The sequence below is a fragment of the Prosopis cineraria genome, unplaced genomic scaffold (assembly GCF_029017545.1).
Source record: "Prosopis cineraria cultivar Desert tree isolate PC_DT_omini unplaced genomic scaffold, ASM2901754v1 PC9, whole genome shotgun sequence".
In the NCBI taxonomy this organism is placed as follows: Eukaryota; Viridiplantae; Streptophyta; class Magnoliopsida; order Fabales; family Fabaceae; genus Prosopis; species Prosopis cineraria.
Window position 1 is genome coordinate 27,385,709 of NW_026555340.1, and position 22,663 is coordinate 27,408,371.

The 22,663-nt window shown below is 29.9% G+C and overlaps 2 protein-coding genes across 2 annotated transcripts; one reads left to right on the forward strand and one right to left on the reverse strand.

Annotated features, from left to right (window-relative positions):
* Nucleotides 1-4,511: 4,511 nt before the first annotated feature.
* LOC129321006 (zinc finger protein CONSTANS-LIKE 2-like) lies at nt 4,512-6,842 on the forward strand. Its single transcript, XM_054966730.1, has 2 exons — nt 4,512-5,477; nt 6,323-6,842. Exons 1-2 carry the CDS (start codon nt 4,731-4,733, stop codon nt 6,626-6,628), a joined length of 1,053 nt encoding a protein of 350 aa, XP_054822705.1. The 5' UTR covers nt 4,512-4,730; the 3' UTR covers nt 6,629-6,842.
* A 12,869-nt stretch (nt 6,843-19,711) lies between these two features.
* On the reverse strand, nt 19,712-20,612 carry LOC129319266 (B3 domain-containing protein At2g33720-like). Its single transcript, XM_054964271.1, has one exon. The coding sequence runs from the start codon at nt 20,414-20,416 to the stop codon at nt 19,904-19,906; it is 513 nt and encodes a 170-aa protein (XP_054820246.1). The 5' UTR covers nt 20,417-20,612; the 3' UTR covers nt 19,712-19,903.
* Between the last annotated feature and the right edge of the window lie 2,051 nt (nt 20,613-22,663).

Sequence of the window (22,663 nt, forward strand, 5' to 3'; positions counted from 1 at the left end):
CTCAAGAGAATTATCTCAAGTTTTTCTTGTTCCCAAAAGAAAGTGTTATCTAATGTAAACTTCATTTGAGGCCATGGCACCTAAAGTTCAATAACTGCAATTCAATCACACTTAAGGCTTTCCAACTCCATAGTAACAAGTGAAGCAATGAGTTTTAAGGTAGCTAAACATCTTTCCACTAAAGTAGGCAATTATTTCTGAAATGCAGTAATATAAATGATGTGACGTCACTAACCTTAGATACTCGTTTCTCAATTGCAATTTTGAGACACAAGATAACTCTTTGCAAATAGAATCTTCCTCGCACAAATATCTCTACCAAAGATGATATTAAGTCAAAAGAGGCATATCTTTGAGAATTTCTGGACAAAGCTACATATGTGTGGCGCTTCACAAGCTAATTAAAATAGAGAATCAAGATCCTGATTATAATATGTTAACGCAAAAATATTAAAATAAGAGATGGAATATAATTTGTGCTTACCATTCCCGTGAACAATATTGATGCAATCCCAGACATGCCAAGACCTTCTGCAAGCATGGACCTGAAGAAGAAAATAACTAACATTCAAAAGGAAGCCATGCTTTATATATAACATAGCCCACAAAAAAAAAAAAAACATTGCTGTTTCAACATGAAAGTTGCATAAGGAGACAGAGGCTCGAAAACTGGGGTGTAGTAACTAAAGGTAAGCTTAATAGTATTTGGTGGAGTTCCTCAAAGAGGGGCCTGACATGGAAGGTGATCATGGGGTCTGCAGGATCTATGGCTATAGCCAAATGAATGATCTGATTGAGTTTTTTTGCGATGTGCCATTGTTTGAATCACATGGCAATTGCTATAGAGGAGATAACAACACTCGTTGGCTCAATGGGAGAGGAACCATTTACGATATCCCATCCGCATAAACCTGTTCACACCAAAAAATGAAATGCAGTGATTTGCTTGAAAATCTTTTCACCCTAAAAAGTTCAGTTTTGACACTCATGTCTTATTATCAGATGTTTGCAGTAAGGTTAGAGCTCAAAGAGTACCTTGTTACAAGTGGACTCTCACTTCTATTACTTGCTGGTTTTATTGTTTTGGGAGCAGTGTTACTTAAGGAGACCTCAATTGTTCTACTTGTAGAAAAGGCTAAAGAAGTAATAGTTTCCATGACTGATTACGTCTTTGAGAACACAGGAATCTAACCCCATTAGTGCCAGATTTTTCTAATTTGGAGGCAAGCACAAAGCTAAATCCAAAGAATATTGATTAATATCCTCTGGTTGAACAATGTAAAACCGAAGAATGTGTTCACCACGAGATGATCTATAACTTTTTCCAATAAGACTCGGGATTAACAGTTAAAAATGTGGCCACCTACAACTAAGAGTGCATTGCAAATTTATTGAAATCCATGATTACTTTGTGATTAAGACAAAAACATTAGCGGCCATCTCATTATAGGTAGAAGATTAAAATATAATGACTAAACACAACCTCCATAATTTGTTGATATGTCCTTGGTTTTGCTTTGCAAGCTCGTTATGAAATCATGACAGACAAATAAATAGTGGCATGTAAAATATGCCATTGTAAATTAAACAGAGGTAGAAGCTCAAAGTATGAAGTAATCTTTTACCTAAAGAAAAAGCACTTACATTGCCCTCAAAGTTATTTAATGTAAACATGGGAAGGAATCATCCATGGTTAGAAACCTAGACAAATCATGTAAAAACAGAAAGACCTTAGAATAGAAGAAGAAACTTAAATTCACATACCAATCTGGCGAACCTAGTTGGCATGGTGATTTCACACCAATAAACATAGCCTGTAAAGCAGCTATTGCACCAAAAATTAAAAAATGTGACAGCTAGTTAGTGAAAATGACAAGTCTTTAGTGTCAAAGAGGATGCTGCTGGACAAATGTGGAGAGATAAATTTCAACAAAGGAAAAAGAAATGCAGGATTATTTTATATGAGAATCATCATCTCCTTTGCATGTCCTTCCGTATCCTTCTTCTTCTTCATCGTCATCTTCTTCTTTTTTTTCTCATTCCATCTCCATCCTTAGATTAATAAGAAATATTTATATTAATTTAACTGTAAAACTGTTACATAACAGCCTCACAAGTATTTTAAGAATGCCTTTACTATATTTACTTAACATGATTGCATATTTCAATACTTGAACTCAGTTTATTCAACTTTCTGAACTAGTTGAACCAAAACAAATAATTTTAAACTGTTAAAATTTAACCTACACAATGTATAATTGCAATAAAATAAATGAATAAATAATTTTAATTTAATAACAATATACAAAACTGTGCAGATCAAATTTTAACAAGAGAGAATGACAAAGAGGTTCCAAAATAATCAATTAATTCAAGTTAGGTCTCAAGTACTAAATTCTAGAAGTTTCAAGTCCATCTTTCAATTTTGTAACTGCATTGTAATGAATTTGCAACTTACTTTTTAAATTTTAACATGGTTGAAAAATAAAAAAATTTATTTTTCTGTCAAAATTTAAAATACAAGTTGCAAATTAATCACAACGCAGTTACAAAATTAAAAAATTGAGTTGCAAATTCCTGAAATTTAACACTTAGAACTTAACTTAAATTAATTGATTATTTTGGGACCTCTCTGTTAATTTTTTCATTTAAAAATTTAAATTTATCCATTTTTATATGATAATTATTTTGTAAAAAATTAAATTTGTTGCGAAAATAATTAAATCTACACCATTCACTTTATAATTTAATGGTGGAGATGAGATGAGAAGAAGAAAAGGAAAAAAAGGATTAGGAGAGGATCTGGAGCCCATAAAGCATAGTAACGTTTCACCAAGGTCCTGGCCACACAAGGCCCTGCTTATCTATTTGTCAAAGGTTTCTTCAGATCTTTGTGTTTTACTTTCTACTACCTCGCCTAAAAAATATAAATGTTTTTTAAAAAGTTAAATATTAAAAAAGCAATACACTTTTAAAATATAATTATTATATTTTTTTAAATGTCAATATTAAATAAACCACTTTACACTTATTTTAAGGTGAAACAACTTATTAAATATGAGTAAATATAAAAAATAAGATTAGTTTAAAAATAATTTTAAATGTCAATATTAAATAAACCACTTTACACTTATTTTAAGGTGAAACAACTTATTAAATATGAGTAAATATAAAAAATAAGATTACTTTAAAAATAAAAAATTATTTTATTAACAAGTAAGATTTATTAAAAATATTTCACATTTTTAAATGACAGCAATGCATCTTAAGATTTTATATAGGACTATTCTTTTTATGATCTACGTTAATTTAAACTATCGTCGAAAATATAGAGAAATGCATATTTTCTTTTCCTCAGTTTACGAAGCAGCACTACTAGCTAGGCAGCAATCTAAATCCTTTTAATTTTAAATTTTTAAAATTTTATCCGTATTTTTTATTTAGATTTTTTTTATGTTAAAAAAAAATAAGATGAGGAAATGCCACTTGCGATAGTTGCTCCGCTGCAAAACGAATTGAGTAGCAGAGAATCTACTTACGATATAGCAGCCAATAATGAGCGAGCATGTGTCCAAATTTTTCAGTATCGTGAAACAAAAAGCATAAAGAAATACCTTTGACAATTTTGTACTGCATCTACAGGCGCCAAGTAGATTGATTGAGGATAAAGAAAGAAAAGTCCTTCACGCTTCTTGGTGATGATTGATGATCGCATTTGTGGAGGTTATTTGGGGACAATGCAGTGTTATGGTGAGTTGGGACAAGAAAGGCGTGTAAAGACGTAAAAAAATAGCGAAGAAGGCATCGTCATTAGGGAGGTTGGGACAAGGACTTGTGCAACTCCGAGTAATGGGAATTTTGCTTTATAGTTTATACCATGGTCCAACGTGCGAGGTCAAAATCAGAGCAAACGAGTCCGAAAATTTCCACCACCAGAATAATCAGTCGCAAACTTTTTGCTTTAGAATCACAAAAAAATTTAAAAAAATTAATTAATTTAAATTAAATCTTAAGTGTTAAATTTTAAAAATTTACAAGTTCATCTTTAATTTTACAATTATACTGTGATAAATTTATAACTTATATTTTAAGTTTTAATAAAAAATAAATTTTTTATTCTTTAACTATGTTAAAATTTTAAAAATAAATTATAAATTTATTACAGTATAATTATAAAATTGAGAGATGAACCTATAAATTTATAAAATTTAAATCAATTGGTCATTTTGAACATCTCATTTTGTTTTTTGTTTTTGTTTTTGTTTTGTTTTGTTTTTTTTTTTTTTTGGGCCACTTGCGCTCGTGAGAGTGACTGCAATTCCTGCTTCGCCCCACTTATCATCGTTCACACTGACACTGCTACAGTGCTACTTACTAAAATTGCGTTGAACCTCTGTACCTGTGCTTTTTGCGATCTGGGTGTTTCATTAAGCGTCATCATCGTGGAAAACCATGATTGACATAAGAATAATGAATCCCTCTCTGTCTTTCGATAGATTCGAAAGCAAAAGGCGAGCAGCACGCACCCACTCAACAGAGTTTCTAACCACAATATCACAGACCAATCTATCTCGGCCACAAAAAAACTTGGACGCTTTGCGCTTTTCTGGTTCTCTTCGCTATCTTTTTTCACCTATACCTACACTGGCTTGGTTGCTTGCTTACTTCATACATGAACCAGAAAAAATACCCTTCACCAAAAAAATAAAATAAAATAGCTTTCGCTTAGAATGCTGAAAATGGACTGTCATGGTGGCTACTCCAGTAACTGGGTACGCCTCTGTGACTCTTGCAGAGTGTCTGCTTCGACTCTGTACTGTCACACCGATTCAGCGTACCTCTGCTCTTCCTGCGACGGACAAATTCATTCGCCGAGATATCCTTGTTGGCCCCACCATCGGGTGCAACTTTGCGGAGCGTGTGAGAACGCTCCGGTGGCCTTCACCTGCAAGGCCGATGATGCTTCGCTGTGCGTCAACTGTGACTTCGAAATTCACTCGGCGAATCCAATCGCTAGCCGACACAACAGGGTCCCTGTGTCTCCCCTGTCTCGTATACCGAACGACAACGTGGCAACTCCTGAAGACCAGCCTAATTACGAGGTTGTCGACAACAGCGTAAGTAGCAAGGAAATGGACGAGCGAGAAGCTGACTCATGGTTATTGCTTGATTCTGCTGACACAATAGACAGCCAGGTTGATGACGGGTTTATGTTCGGAGAATCAGAGGATGATCACCATGCTTACATGGGGCTTGTTGAAGAGTGCGATTCATCCATAAAGTTAAAAAATTTCCAGGAAGATCGTGATCAGGAGCAGCAAGCTATGACCTTTTCTGAAGAGATGAACGAAAGTGACAGTGTGGTGCCAGTTCAGACCAAGCAATTGCAGCCAAAGCAGCAGCAGAATATGTACTTCAACATGGAGAAGAAGCCATCAAGAGTGGCTTTCACAAATTATGCCTTGAATTGCCGGAGCGTAAGATGATTATTCATATTAGTGTTACTGTAATTTTTTGGGAAAACTATCCCTCCCTACACTTTACTTATATTTTATCGTAGATCTTTACATTTTTCTTTTTTAATATTTTGAATCCTTATAATTTTATTTTTTAATATTCTAAATTCCTACGTAAACATAATAAATAAAGTATAAAGACCTTAGATAAACATAAAATATCAGAAAATGAAAGTATAAAAATTTAAAATTTAAAAAAAAAGTACAGAACTTATAATAAAATACGAGTAAAATGTAAGAATTAAAAGGTATGTTTTCTCTAATTTTTTTATGATCATCAATATGCAACTGCGTTCACTGCATGTTCTCTGCTTCTTTCGAGTTGTTCTAGGATAATTGATTACTGTGTGTTGTGTAAATTCTTTTTAACTGTGTTTTTGTGGGCAACTTATCGACTGATTACAGCGGAGATAGCTTTTTCACTATGAAGCATGCTTGTATGATCAGAGACTAATATGTCTCTTCTCTGCTGGGCACTATGCATCCAAAGCGTTGTGGCTCAGCTTAAATTTAATTATTAATCATCATGTAAATGCTACCTTCACAAGGTAAGTTTTCATGAATAACCTTTGGTGCTTTATACGGCTGCCATATATATACAAACACACATTTGTCTGTTTGTGTGAACCGTACTCAAAAGCCCTTGAATTTTTTTTAGTAGATTAAAAAAAAAAAAAAACTTGAACTCTTCTACTTTACTAGTTAGAAAATTTTCAAAACTCAAGTTCCTGGCTCAGATTTTCATGTTTTGTTCCCTGACTAACCCTCGTGTTCTTCTCTCTTTTTTTTTTTTTTTCCAAAAACAGGTGGCGGTTCCATATATGGATGCTCCAGTGCTGCAAAGAGGAACGGCAAGTGACATGGCAGGCTACAGATTTGGCAAAGGAACAGAGATATTCCCGAGTGGATCAGTTCCAATGCAGATCCACTTTGGGCAGATGAACAGGAAAGCTGGAGTGGAAAAATACAGGGAGAAGAAGAAATCTAGAAAGTTCGAGAAGAGAATCAGATATGCTTACAGGAAGGCCTACGCCGAGAAGCGACCCAGAGTGAAGGGCAGATTTGTAAAGAGGCAAGAGTTAACCTCAGACGAAGGCGTGCCTCTCCATTGAACATCTCAGCCACCACGAGTGCTTAGCTATAATTGAATTTGAACTAGTTTCAATGTCAAGTCCTGCTGCAGAATATTAAGTTGTTCGTCGATTTTACTGAGTTTTGATCAGTTAGTTTGGCCTGTTTGTTTGTTGGCGAATGTCAAATTGTATCCTCTGCCACCGACTTTGAGCGTATTTCACTGTTTAAGAGAGAGAGACCGGGCTTGTTAAATTTTCCTCTAGCATTGGAATTTATATATTTGGGTTCAAATTTTAAATTTTAAATTTTAAATTTTAAATTTCATATTTTTAATTTATATATTTAAAATAATTTTTTTAGATGATTTAAAAAATTTTAAATAAAAAAGAAAGATGAACGGAGATTCAAAACGATATAAAAAATTAAAAATAATAAGTTTATTTTTTTAACAAGAGATAGATAAAATATAAAAAAATCATAAAGATATTAATAATAAAAATTTAAATAGAATAAGATATTTTAAATAATTAGGTGTAAAAAATTTAAATTATAAAAAATTTTAATTTAAAATTAATTTTTATTTGAATTAAATCTAAATTCATAAAATTTTATGTATTTAAATAAAAAATTAATTTAAATTTAAATTTTTATTTTTATTAATCCAAACATGTTTCTATATACTTCTCATTTTGTTGTTATGACGACCTAAACAATTTTGGAATAAAGCGAGAGTTAATTAATCTATTATCACTATGTCACATATCAATGATGATTTTAAAAACATTGATGATCTTTTTTTTTTTTTTTGAGATTACATCTCAACTCATGATTATAATACCAATAGGGGCAGGAAAAGTTGGTGTTATGACGTAATAATAAGAGTGCAACTCATATGTTTCATTTAAAAAAAAAACTAAATGACAAATTGACCCTCAAATGATAAGTCTAAAGCATTTGGATTTTAAATTTATTTTTTATACAAATTTTTTTTTTAATTTTTAAAAATAATGTAATGTCAATGTAAAATTAACTTTAACTAAATCAAAAAATGACCCCAGAAAGTACATATAAAATAAAAAAAATTACATAAAAAGATCCAAAATACAGCCAAAGACTTAAATAATTATATAAAAGGATCAAGAAAATTGTATTGGTCATTTTCTATAATATTTTAGGTTATTTTGTATAATTTTTTTATCAACTAACAGTCAAAATTAATATTTATTTCATTAACAGTAAAGGTCATATTATATAAAAAAGAGTTTAAAATTTCAAACACTTTTGAATCTATAATTTATGAGCTAATTTGCCATTTAACTTAAAAAAATACTAATTTTATTTTCTGTACACTCAAAATTTCAAACACTTTTGGATCTATAATTTATGAGTTAATTTACCAAGGTGATGGATAATTTTGAGTGTTCATCACCCTAGTAAATTTATAAGACTTAATTTATTAATCTTCTTCTTCTTGCTTTTTTTGTTTAGAATGACAAAGAGGCCTAAAAAAATTAATTAATTTAACATAGGTCTCAAGTGTAAAAATTTAAAAATTTTTAAGTTCAACTCTCAATTTTATAATTTTTTGTATGTAATGAATTTGTTATTTATTTTTTAAATAAAAAATAAATTGTAAATTCATTACAATGAAATTACAAAATTGAGAATGAAACTTGCAAAATTTTAAAATTTGGCACATAAAACCTAAATTGAATTCATTACTCCCTTTGAACCTACTCTCTTTGTTCCTATATATAAAATATTTTTGATTAAATTATGCAAATTAATAAAAGCTAGTTATTTAATTAAAAGCACAGCAATATTTTAATTTTATCCCTGATTATTATAAATAACAAATGAATCTTTTTTTAAAAAAATTAATGAGAGTACTTATCTTTTTTTTTCATAATTTACTAAGAGTATAATGATCTATTCATTAAAAAGTATACTAATAATTTTTTATATTTATGAATTGAAAAAAGTTTTATAAAACTTTTTATATATAGGGACAGAGAGAATATGTGTTATTCTCCCTTGTTTGCCCCTAACAAAATTAACAACATTGTTAAATAATTTGGCATTGCATTTACAACTCATTTTTTATTCAACTTACTTTAGATAAATGAGCATTGATATTAATATCAGGGAGAATTATATTCAACCTCTTTCAAAAAAATTAATCACAGATAAGAAATAACAAGAAGTTCCATTTAAGCTTGAAAAAATTAAAGCCAAGCTCAAACCCGATTGAATACCCAAATTTTTTATTATTAATAAAATTAGATTAAAAATTAAAAAAATCTTCTTTTTTAAATAAAAATTGAAATTGACTAAAACATAAAATAAAACACTCTTTTAAAATTCAAGTATTCAAGTCGAATACGGCTAAAAACCCAAGTTGTTATAATCAAATTTGAATATATGGCTTCTTTTATAAATTTAATGAGTACCTATACACCGTTGTTAACTTAAAGACATCATAAGCTCGTAACTTAAAAGTGATAGATTTGATCATATTAGTAGAAGAATATAAAGACAGAATCAAATTCATATAAGTTCATAAAATCAATTCTATATCAAAACTCAAAAGTAGAGATAGAACATAAAAGCATATTTGAATCCATCACCATGTTTTTAGAGAGTGTTTTCTAGATTTGTCATTGGTGGAAACTCTATATTTTTAAGAATGGGAACTAGAGAATGTTCTTTTTAATTGACTAAATCAGTGACCACAACTTCTATTTATAGATTTAATATGCTTGTGATATTTATGATTTGACCCCTAAATAAATTATAAATATCACACTAGTCTCCATACATTTGTCCCATCAAAATTATACCTCTAAACCTCAAAACTTTAATTTAAATAGATTATTTTATTTAAATTTAATTAAATAATGGCTACATTTTTAATGTGTGTGTGTGTAGCCCTAGGTTTTATTTACAACAAAGAGTTTTTAAATACTTTCACACTCACTTTATCAATATTATAAACAGTTTTGTACTGTCATTCACTTATAAATACTATTTTTTTTGAAGAATAAAAAAAGGTCCATTTACATTTTTTGACTTTTAACCCATATAGACGATGTAGAAATAGAATGTCGACGCGTAAGAAAAGCGAAAGAATATTGTGCACCAACAGGCGTAGGTAACCACCAAAAAGCTACCCTTGTTTAAAATACGTTCTTTTTCTTTTTATTCTCTGAAACAAAATATTCTATCTATATATATATATATATATATAGAAGGGGGTTCGATTTTTCTTTCAATTATTTAATGTGGAAGAAAATTCGAGTTCAACGTTTTTCAAATTTTATCTAAAATAATATCATGAAAAATATGTAAATAAACTATCCAAAATTAATTTTTGAACTTGATATTTATGTATTTACTTTTTCTCCACTTTATTTCTACTAAACCATTTCCCGTGTATACGGACAAAAAGAGTTTCTTCATACGAGATAGACATTAAAACCGAAACACATGGGCACTACATTATGAGGAATAAAACAAGATAAAAAGTTGAGTATGAAACTAAATGTACTACCACAAAAACAAAAAGTTACTTAACAGTTATTTTTTTTGTCTTACTTGACAGGGAAGGGAGGCCTACCTTTATCAAGTTTTGATTTTCAGGTTTAGCCTTTAGTAATAGTCAAAATTGCCAGCAACGAGAAATAAATCACTATATTTTATTAAAATTTTTATTATTAAAATTCTTATATCCTAAATCCTAAATCCTGAAAATCTAAAATCTTGGCTAATTTGCAAACTAAAATTCTAAAGCTAAGTTGCATAAGATATAAAAGTTGGCCAAAAAGAAAAGGATGTGCAAATATATATACAATTATATATAAATTAGTTATTAGGTCCAACCACTACTACTATCCACATATTTGATATCGCTTTAGCTATCTCTTTGATAACTTTTTCTGTAAGTGCAGTTGCTTAACTCACATAATAAATGTCTTCACAGTAATGTATATAAAAAGTCAATAAATTCAAGTCATTGCCTAATTAACTAAATTTGTTTATAATTAATAATTTAATGTAATAAATTTTAATATATATCCAAGAGGGTGTAAGTGATAATGTCTTTCATGAATTTTATTAAATAATAACTATAATTATTATTCTGATCTAACTAGAGTGGATACTATAAAAAAAAATCAATGAAATGATATAAAAATTGATGGTTCCTTGATTAAAAATTTAATCACTTGAATGAATTCATTTAATGTGGTACATGTGTGTAGAGAGTCAAAAACTTACTTGTCAAAAAGTTGTACCATATTTTTCCTGCTGCCTAGTTCCCTATTAAGAGCATTAAGATATTATATCTTCATAGTAACATGATTAACCATAATAAACATGCAATGCCTCCTAACAAGAAATAACAAATGTTAGCAAGCAAAGTAAATATAAAAAAATATTTACTCATACCAAAAGTAGCTCACCCTTTATAATAAGGAGTGAAAAATAAAAATATCATTGTCTGCTCTCATGTCTCTGAATTGATCTAAAAGCTTCCTTGGTTATATCACCATAGGAAGGGATGTCATGGGACCTAACCCTCTTGAACCTCAATTAAGGGCCACCAGGGATCATGAATAAGGAATAAAGACAAGTTCAATGTAAACATAAACAAGTTAACACACACATACACATATTTTTTAACATATAATTTAAGTAATTAACCAAGCATTGTTAAAAAATTACCTCATATGAAAGCTCATCAAATTAGTACTTGTCATTTTATGCTTAAGGATTTTATTTAAAACTTCATTCCAAACAACTTCAAAATAGCCTTGACTTGCTATATAGCCCATTCTCAAAATTAAAGACATCCCTAAGCATCACTTTATGTGCCATCCTCGTAGCTGTCCAAGTATTTCTTGAGCTTTATACTCTCTCTTCATACTAATTTTAATTCTTGTAAATTATAATCTAACTTAATTTATACAAAAATCAAGCACAACAACAAGAAAAACATATTTTTAATGGCAGCAGTAGTAACAACACAAAGCCATTACATATATACTTAATTCATCTCTAATGAAACACAATAAGAATAAATTTATTGATGCAGCAACAAGAGAAATTCAATTCGTAACTACATTAAAATCATACAATACACAACAATATATTTGAAAAAAAAATGTTGGCTTATGCCCTCTCTTCCTACTACATATCATCTATGTACCTTTCTAATCTAACTTAATTCAAACAAAAATCATGATGAACAACAAGGTACAACTCCGACATTGTACAACACTACCAGTATATGTACTTGATGGTTGTTACAGAACAGCTTTTTTACTTGTCATTTTTTTAAGTAACTGTCAAATGGTGTCTTATTTAGCTTTTTTATATGTATATATATATTTTTGGCAGTTAAGAAATTTAATTCGTAGGCGACGTGGGTTTAATTGAAATGGGTAAAAATAACAATAGATGTGAAATGATTCGAAGAAGATAAATAGTGGGAGGGTAGCGTATAATCCATGTGCTTTTATATATAAATAAATCCCCTCTTAAAAAGAATTGTTGATTTCTGTATGTATCACTTTGCATTAAAATGTTAATCTGTAATTTTTTTTTCTAATTTTATTATTGCACAATTTTTTATGTGCAGAGCAAAAGGTTATACATGCAGAAAAAAGTTATTTTTTAAAGCTGATAGATTCAACAACCGGGAGCTTGGATCAACGGGAAGGGAATTGATTTAATATAGCTAGTACAATAGTGATTAAATTTCTGATGGGAGGTATGTCCTCCAAAGAGTTCCCCACAAACAACCGGTCGGATTAATTTGGGTTAAAAATATGGGTATCAAAATTCGTGTGAAAAAAATGATGCATTCAATAAGAATAAATTAAAAAAATGATAATAATTTTTTTAATTATATAAATAACAAGTTAATCCTTCAAAATGTCATAATTTTATTAAAATTTTTAAAAAAAATTTTTATTATTAATAAATTTATATAAATGATCAAATTACTTTTGTTAAAAATATAAAATGATCACAACTTTTGTTTAAATAATTACAATTTTTTTTATATTCACAATAATATAATAGTAAATTACAATTTTACATATCAAATTCTTAATATTAGTGTTGGAAATAATAAGTAGTAATCACAAGTTTTATTTAAATAATTACAATTTTACTTCTTATATTCACAATAATGTAATAACAAATCACAACTGTATATATCTAATTCTTGATATTGCTACAAAAACAATTTAATCATTTATATAAATTTATTAATGAAATGAAAGTTTTTAAAGACTTCACTGAAATTATGACATTTCAAGAAATTAAATTATTATTTACATAATTTAGATAAAATTTATTGTCATTTTTCCTTTAAAAATTTATCTTTTTCAGAAAAATCATTAATTTAATTATTTCACATCAATTCTAATAAAATAACTAGAAATAATTTATATATAAGACGAGAAAAAAATATGTCATATTAAAAATAAATTGATTCGATGAACAACCTTGTGGCCTGGTGACATATCCCGAGGATGTTCCTGAAGAAAAGTGAAGAACGCTTTTGACTTTATAGATTAGAAAAAAGAAAAAAGAAAAGAAAAGAAAAGAAAAGAAAAGGGCTAATAATGAGAGAGGATTCCATGGTTATGGTTATGAGGTTGCAGGCACCTTGTCCCCTTGGACCTCCTTTTTTTTTTTCCTTGACCTCCTTTGCATCTTCTGTCTTTTGTCCCTTCTCACTTTAGTTCGACGAGCATCAGTTTTTCCATTGTCATTGGTTTGTGCTCCACCATGTCTGAATCCTTCTGGACCACTTCATTAATATTGTTTTTTTTTTCACTTTATATATGCATGATTATGTTTAAATTAATATCATATATCCCTGCCCCATATTCCAAAAGTTTATGCTGTTAGGGTTAGAGATTCGTCTGTTGCCCACACATTCCCTCTATCTCCTTGGAATGTTTCGAGTATCAAAGCAAAAATTTGATATAAGAAGTTTGTTAGCCTAAATCATCCTTAGACTCCTATACTCAACTTGATTTAGATTAGTAAGAATCAATGTGACTCTCAAATTGATTTGACATGAAAAAAGAACCAGCCTCCACCTGAATGTTTCATTTTCCATGGGAAATAGTGAATAAATTGAATTTCATTTTTGAAAAACCACTACACTCCATAAAAGTTACACATTAATGAAGATTTTCATGGACTTTATTGCTAAAAAATTGTTCAACTTTCATGCACTTTTTTGAAAAAGTGCAAGGCATGCATAGCAAGAGTAAATTTAAAGTTTTCTTGCAACCATCAAGCGCCAACAAGGTTGTAACAACTGGTAAAAAGTTATTTCAACTTAACTAGTAATCTCAAATTTAAATTATGAAATGCAATTGCGTTAAAATTTGGGGGTAGAACCCGTCGACTGAAAAAAATTTGCCCGCACTCAATTCAGATGAGCATAAAATTTCATGAATTTAATATGGGACAGGCATAAGATATCATGCACGCGAGCCATAAAAAAAGAAGAAGCTGTTTTTGGACAACAGTAATAAAAAAAGAAGTTAAAGTCTTGCATTCTTTTTCAAATGCCTTATAATTTAAAAGTTATTTCAAATCGCATGTTTAATGCTTGTGAAGAAAATAACAACAAATTCCTTAAAAAGATTGCTTTTTATTTTTACTCAAGGAGGTATAATCAAATTGAATATTATAATTGATGGAAATTATATTGATTACTAAAGAAAAGGAATAACGAGACTAACACCACGCATGCGCCGCCCAAAATATCAATGATGGCATATACTAAAAACAAAATTAGTACTAAAAAAATACTTGTGACCAAAATAGTGTTTAAAATACAATTACCATCATCAAGATTATGTTGCAATTAATTGCAATAATTACGTAGAACACAAAAATATGAAATAAAAAAAAAGAAACCATTGCAATTTTATTCAGAAATGAAGAACTTAACAAGCACATCATGGAACCTCCATGAATGTTTCGTGCTTTATGAGGCCCGCAACATGGCGCCATATCTTCACGTTTGAGGCTTATAATGACGGGCCAGTATTGCACATGATAAGTCCAACTTAATTCCCAGAACCAACAAGCGTGTTTCTATTTTTTTCCACAAAAAAAAAAAAGGAAAAAGCATGGAGTACTCAGAGGTTAGAAAGTGCTCACATGTATGTATGTTCGTCATTTCATTACAGTTCCTAACCAAAATGTGTCTGTGATAGAGAGAGAAAGAGTGCGTGTGAGCGGAAGCACATTTGAATCCATAATTTAGGCAGAGATATAGGTGGAGGTGGGAAACAAGTGGGCTTGACTTATATAAAATATTTTTTAAAAGTTGATTAATTTTTGAAGTTTTGACTTATTCAAAAGGTTTAGAGCTGAGTCCATAAACCTTTTATTATTTTTTTATTTTTTAAAAATTAAAAATTTTAATTATAATATTTCGTATTTTTAAAATATAAATTATAATATTAAAAAATTAAAGAACATATCTTCATAGACCAAGAACTACAAAATCGCCCCTTTCATTCTGGGGTGACAGTGGGATCATACCATTCAAGCCTTTTTTTCATTCTTTTCTCGAGGGTTTGGAGAAAATTGCAATTAATAGGATTTTTCTAATCCTCCCTTCCTGAAAGGAAGAACGTAAAAAATAAATAATAAAAAATTTAATTTTAAAATATGGACCTATATTTTAAAGTTTAAATTTAATTCAAAAAATAAAAATGTTTTATTTTTTTGGAATTAAAATGAAAAAAAAGGCTTAAAAAGGCTGTTGTATCCCTTTTTTTAGGTTTATCAAGGCTGGGCTTTAAAGCCCAAATTTCCTAAAACATGTCATTTTTTAACTCTAACCCTTATAAAAATGAGTTTAAATGAATGGCCTGTCAAGCTTGACCTTTATTTCTGGCTCTAAATATAGGAGTGCAATGAAATTGATCTTTCAAATTGTGTTTTCTATGGAAGGGATGGTAGCGAACTATTTTCAAGACAAAACCAATATAAGGACCAAAACTCCTTTTTCATATTCATGATACTTCTTTCATTCAAAAATATAAAGTATTTTTAACCGAATCTCACTTCTCAATAAAGTAGTTACCTACTTTCAAACTAACTCTATTTATTTATATTTATCTCTATCAAACACTCTATAATAAATATAAAGTCATTCATTAATGGGAACATTTTTTAAAAAAGACAATGATTGCACCTTGAAAGACTATAAATATCTTATATTTTTAGACGGAAGGAGTATTTATTTAGTTTGTCTCTTCCTTTTATTAAATCAGAAATATTATCTTAACAAGGTTTGATTAGAAACATAATTTTGACGTAAACATTTATTTTCGTGACAATTGTACTCTTTAAATCTTAAAATTTTTAATTCATAATGTAAACATTTATTTTCGTGACAATTGTACTCTTTAAATCTTAAAATTTTTAATTCAAAAATATACTTCTTTTTATTCAGGCTTAATCCTATGATGACATCATATTTGAACAAAATTTACATTTTTTTAATAAAAAAGGTTTAGATAAGTTGGTTTTTGAATGTTTACTAGACTTAGAGCATGCTTCTAGATTCAATTTTAAATCACCTACTAACAAGAGTTTAGTATTAATAGTGAGATTTGATTTCACAATTTTATAAATTATAAATCAATTTTTTATTAACTAGACTAATTTTTGTTGTAAATTTACACAATTCTACATATGCTAAATTTTATGCAAGAGGACAGCCTTTCACAAACTGCCCATCTAAAGTATAGTGCCCTTCTATCCACTAAGTGGATGGTTGTTATGGGCATTTGATATATAGTACACTTAGTTTAATAATATAAATCAATGGGCATTGTTGTTGTTTAAACACTTGATCAAAATAATTCAAAATTACGATGAAAAAACTCAGTTAAGAAAAATGACACTAACATACAAGAGTATAAATATAAAATAGGAAAAAATTATTTTCAAAATCACATGAGAGACATATTTTATATTAAAAATAAAAGGGAAGAGATTTGAATTGTCACTACAAGGATACCTATATTTAATATTTAACTGTCTCGAGCAAAATTATCTCTTAGTATAAGCACAAGCAAGTAAACTTGATCTAATACATCCATTTTTTGAGGTCAATAAATGTGGCTAGGCGAGCTTGAACTCTCCACGTGCAGTCTCTCCATGTTACTTTTAGAATTTGGTTTGAATATGATATGTTTTTTAAACTGAATTCTCACCAAATTAAATGAAAGAATCATGCTCAACCAATTAAATATACACGTTTCATCGAATGATAATAAGCACATGTATAGAGAAGTTTTTCCTTTTTCTCGTACCTAGACTTTGGATATAAAGATTCATAAAAATGATTTTTTTATATATATATATATATATATATGGTGGGAATTACAATAGGAAAAGGCACAAAGAGAAGAAGAGAATCTGATCTGAACACAAGCAAAAGAAGGGTGGGAATTTAATGGGTTTGACAACCACATGAAGAGAAGGCTCCAAAAAAAAAAAAATGAGCCATATAATTTTATCTCTTCATCCGTTCTTCACTTTAAGTATCTCAACACGTGTCAAAAGTGAGAAAGCCCATGCTCTCATATATTCTATCTCCATTTCTCAGATACCCTCCCATCTTAAAATTAAAAAAAAAAAAAAAAGCCTATTTCTGGTAGGAGGCAGAGTATATCTGGTTTCATCTCTATTAATTTCCTCATTTTAACTTATCCACTTGCTTTATTTGATTCAATCCTTCAACATTCTGTCCAGTCAATTCACAATAACCAATGCTCGTATAGTATGACCCATTTGGACTCAAAAAATTAAAGAACCCTCACCTTCATGCTGGGAGTAAATTACGTATATAAATAGAGTTAATCTCATAAATTATACTTACAATTGTGAGTGAAACATAGGGAATAATATAACTTTTAATCCCTAATCTCTTCTTAATTATTGATTTATAAATTATTAAACTTTGACTCAATATAATTTTGTCCCTGTACTTTATTGAGTTAAAAGAAATTATAGAGCTTGAGTTGTACCAAATCAAAAAAAAAAAATTAAGAGTCAAGTTGTTTCAAATTATAAAACTAAAAGGATTAAGTTGTTTTGAGTCAAACATTAAGAACTAAATTAATAGTTGTGAACAATTTCAATGACCAAAGGCTATATTTTTCTAATAAAAAATTATGTAGTTCTTACCCAGATTTAGATTGGATGTCATAGACAGATAAATTCCGAAACAATATAGCCATTTCTTTTTTTTGGTTGGATCTTAATGAATCTGTTAAATGATCAGGATTGAGCCATTTGGATTTTCTGATTTTTCCCAATAAAATGGCTAAGAACTCATAAGTTTTTTGACGAAACTGAACCACAGAATGCAACAACTGGATTTCAAATTGGGCGAGAGCCGTATAGGGGACTACTCATAGTTCCCTTTTGGTCTGATTCACAAATAACGCATATTCACTGCAGGGGGATCGGATGTATCTATTTCTGTCAAACCATCATTGGTCCTTCTTCTCGATCACAAATCTCCACTCATAAAGCTTCTACTTTGGATTCTTGGGTTGCTGTGACCTTTCTTCAAATGCTTGCCACTGAAATATACATCAGCTCCAGATGATGGATTGGAGAAACAGCAAAATATGGATGATAGGCCTATGTGAGCCTCAAGATTTGCCTCTTACCTTTTAGTATCAATTTCTTCTTTGTCATTGGCTTCTTCCCTAGCTTAGCGTATCTCCACTGATCACAAAGGGGTTCGTTTTTTTTATTCGCTGATCGATGTTGTGGTGACCAGCATCACATTTTTCACCGTGAATAAAATTCTCATCTAATCCTCTTTTCTGATCTGTCGTCTCTTTCCTTCCAACAAGTAAAAACGTGGCTGCCGAGGCTCTTAGAGATCGATCACTTTGTTAGCAAAAGGATATAATGCCAAACAGTAGGAACTATATATATATATATATATATATAACAAATGACACATGCATAATAGCATCATCAATAATAATGAATACTTTCCTTTACATTGGGCACTCTCTATATATCTGTTTAATCATTAGCTATCTTTCTTTCCTCCATGAGTATATACATTTTTTATTTGCTGATTTACCGAAGTAAAGATTACTGAATGAGGATGATATAACTGGTTCTAGCTAAGTACACTAACTACAGATCACACGCCCCTAACTGGTTATGATAATAATGAATTTCAAAATGACTTTAATTAGTCAAATAATCTAGGGCACGCCCGAACTATATGAGTAGACTAGAAAAGGGAAGACTTGGTTTAGATTTAAAACAAAGCAAAAGGCTTAAAATAACTCCCCATTTCCTTTCGATTTTGGTCAATTCAAACGAGAAGGATCTAGCAAACTCAAAGTTTACTGCTTCAAGAAATCTTGCCTTCATCAGGCGCGCTCCACAGCACCACTGCCGTGTCCTTCCAGAAAATAAATAGCAGTACTGAGACCATACCTATATATCTATATATAACTTATTTACATGTCTATATCGAAATTCTTTTACCGACGAGCCAATGGTCCTTCTTCCTGAAAAATATTTCATCATCCAGGGTCGATCATAGATTAAACCCCTCTAGCCAGCAAGATCATCAAGTTGTACATGAAATAAGAGGTCCATATAATAGTAGATCATCGAAAAATGATTTTCCCTTGCTCGCCCTCTAATCTACTGAGCACGTACGATGGAGAAATTGTTATATCAATACCATCTAATTTGACAGTTCAGAAAAACTGTTTTGTTCAGTGACTCTCAATCCATTTAAATTGATCATTCTGAAACAAGTTGGCTTATATATGAATGCAAGCTTAGTGTGGTTCATTAATTCTAGATCTCTGTAGATATACAGATGACAATTAACAAGTGATGATGAATATTCAAGATCGCCTTCTGCAATATGCTAGTGTAGTCTGATTAATTCTTTCAATTCATCGATCACTGTGTGTGTATCATGCATGCGATGTTGAAGTTACATCATGAATCCCAAATCATGAAGAAACCCATATACTGAGGATGATGTGATGACAAAAGCATTATGCGAATTACAGCGTAACAGAAACTACACTATGAACTTATATTATCATAGTTCTGAATTACACATATCTGAGGATCAACTTATTGCAACACCACTGTTATTGTATGTAACAATAACGTAGGCATGAGATTGAGGAATTGAGCATAAAGTCACAGAAACTGAGAGATAATATGCAGACAATATATGTATGTATATATGGAGTAGAGTTTCAAGCCCGTTTAAGAACACAGAAATTGAAAAACGAGTTATAAGGATCCCACTGGAACCCAATCTCGTCCCCTTTCTTGAGCTCCCTCCTTCTGACGAAATCTTGGTTCCACTTGCCTATGAAAACATAGCTCTTGGAGGAAGGCCATCGCTTGAGGACGAGGTGGTGCATGGATTTGGAATCCAAGTCCCAAACCCTAACGGAGGTACCTTCGTCGGAGTCGGCGGCTATTGCATGATCGAGGCCCAGCATAGGAAGGATCTGGCTCCTCACCAAATCCGTGGCCAGCAACAGACGGCTCGAGATTCCCAGATCGCTTTCGGTCAGGATCTTCTTGATCTTCCACGGATCTTCGTACAGCTTCAGCGTCGTCGACACTCCTCCTCCTCCTCCTTCGTTCTTGCTGCTGCAGAATCGTCGCCTTGAAGCTCTGGAAGCTTCTGGGTTCGTGTGTTTTCTTCTCTTTGCCGCGAACTGTACTCCCCTCTCTTGATCATCTGTTGGGCTATTCATGATGCAGCAACCGCTTATCTTGAAATATACAGCAGCTTTTGATGTTGGTGATGATATATGTAATGACTAATGAGTGTAGTTTGATTTTGAGCTCAAATGAAAGGACTAGCTGGTAGTATATATAATTGATGGGAATCTCGACTTCATGCTACTTCAATTCTTTGATCAAAAAAGACTTCATACTGCTGCGTGCGGTTTCTAGTGAATTGTATTCCCATGTCTCATTCCTTGTTTCCTTATCCTGCCTTTATATACGCTGGAATTTTTTTTTTTTTGGGAAAAAACGCAGGAATTTTTTTTTATAAACTATATACGCATTATTTTACCTAATTTACGTTCTCAATAAATTAACTATTAACTACTTTTAATCTTTAAAATTACATATTTTTATTTAATAGAAGTCTCAATTAAAAAAAATCTTACTAATTACACTTTTAGTTAAAGATATTTTTGTAAAAAATTGTTAACTACATTTTCAATCAAAATATTTTATATTTTTAAATATGATATTTTATTAAAAAAAAGTGACTTATATTTTTAAATGGAGTGATTGTATAATAATATATAAGCACAGTCAGCAATCAAGTTTGATGGTTTCTGGTGGATGTAAAACATCAAATTATAACAGTTCCGTTATTTCTAATTCTAAATGCTTAAACTTGTTTTCACCGTATGTACACCAAATATTAAATAGTTATATAAAAATACTAATAAATTTCGTTAATTATTTATGAAGTTTGGACACTCCATACAATACATGGGGCCTACATTGATTTGCAGTAGAAAGAATGGAACTTTTTCTTACCAAAAGTTAAAAAGAATGAAGCCTGGAATGCCATTCTTAAGTCTTTAGCCTTTGGCAGGTACGGAATGGGATAATTAAGAATATCCTTGCGTGCCACTTTCCACATCATGTAACATCACACGGACGAATATTAACAGCTCATTACTTCTAAATAGTTTAAAAATAATTTTTATAATTTAAATTTATAATTTTTTAACAGGTGTTTTTTAAATAAAAAAACTATTTTCTAGAAAATGATAGTTAAAAACTTATCTTTATTTTAGATTCTGCATTCATTTAAATAAATTTTTCTGAAAAAATAAAAGCAAAAAACTGTAAATCTAGATTATCCCAGATTAAATTTAAACAGTCTAAAAATAATAAGTTATTAGTGCCCATTTGTAGGATGAGCATTGAAGGTGACTTCTCCATTTGTCATAGGTAATGATTTAATTTAAAAAATCAATAAATTTCTGTTAATTACTCATCACTTTAGTCAGGTTTTATTAATGTCTTGCATTTAAAATGACTGTTGGAAGTGTCTCTCAAAGGTTGGACCTTTATAATTATGTTCGAAGTTTCATCTCTGAGTTCGAGTTTTAAAAACACACGTCTCTAGCTAGTCTTTGGATTTTTGGATTTAAATTTTGAGAGATTCACGTACGTTGCCAGCTTTGCACGCGAGTTTTATTCTCTTTTGTCATATTTGTCATTGAAATTTAATTTATATATTATTTAAATATTTAAATAAATTCTACCGCGTTTGTTGGTTTTTTTTTTTTAAATTGCTTATCCTTCTATCAGAGCTAATTATTCTTTTTTATTTTATAACAAGGTAATTATTCTATTTGAGGAATATTAAGGCACAGTCAAGTATTACTTGAAATTAATACTTCTTCTAATAGAGATTCATACTGTGACAGACTGGATAACCCCTTTTACTAAGTCCTATCTTTATTGGTTACGATGTTTGTTGGTTTTACTTTCTTTTTTTTTTTCTTACTCGGTCAGATAATTCATTTGATCTACTTATTATTAGGATTATAATATATTTTTAATCCTTTAATTTTATATAAAATTTTATTTTGGTCCATGTATTTTGATAAAGTATTTTTTTCAATATTTTAACTGAATACATTAACTTCATTAAAATAAAATATATACATTAAACTTTTAAATATTGACACAATATTTTAAGTGGTAGCACATTAAGTTTATTTTTTTAAATAACTATAATTGACTTAAAAATAATTATTTAAAACTAACGGTGGTAGTAGTTAATGATTAAAAAATATTTTATAAAATTAAGCTAAAATAAAATTTTATGTAAAGTTAAAGAATCGAAAATATTCTTTAGCCCTTATTATTAAATATTTATTTTGAAAAATCAATGAAAAGAGATAAAGAAACATTAATTATCAAAAACTAAATTTGAAAAAAAAAATCAATTTGACATGAAAAAA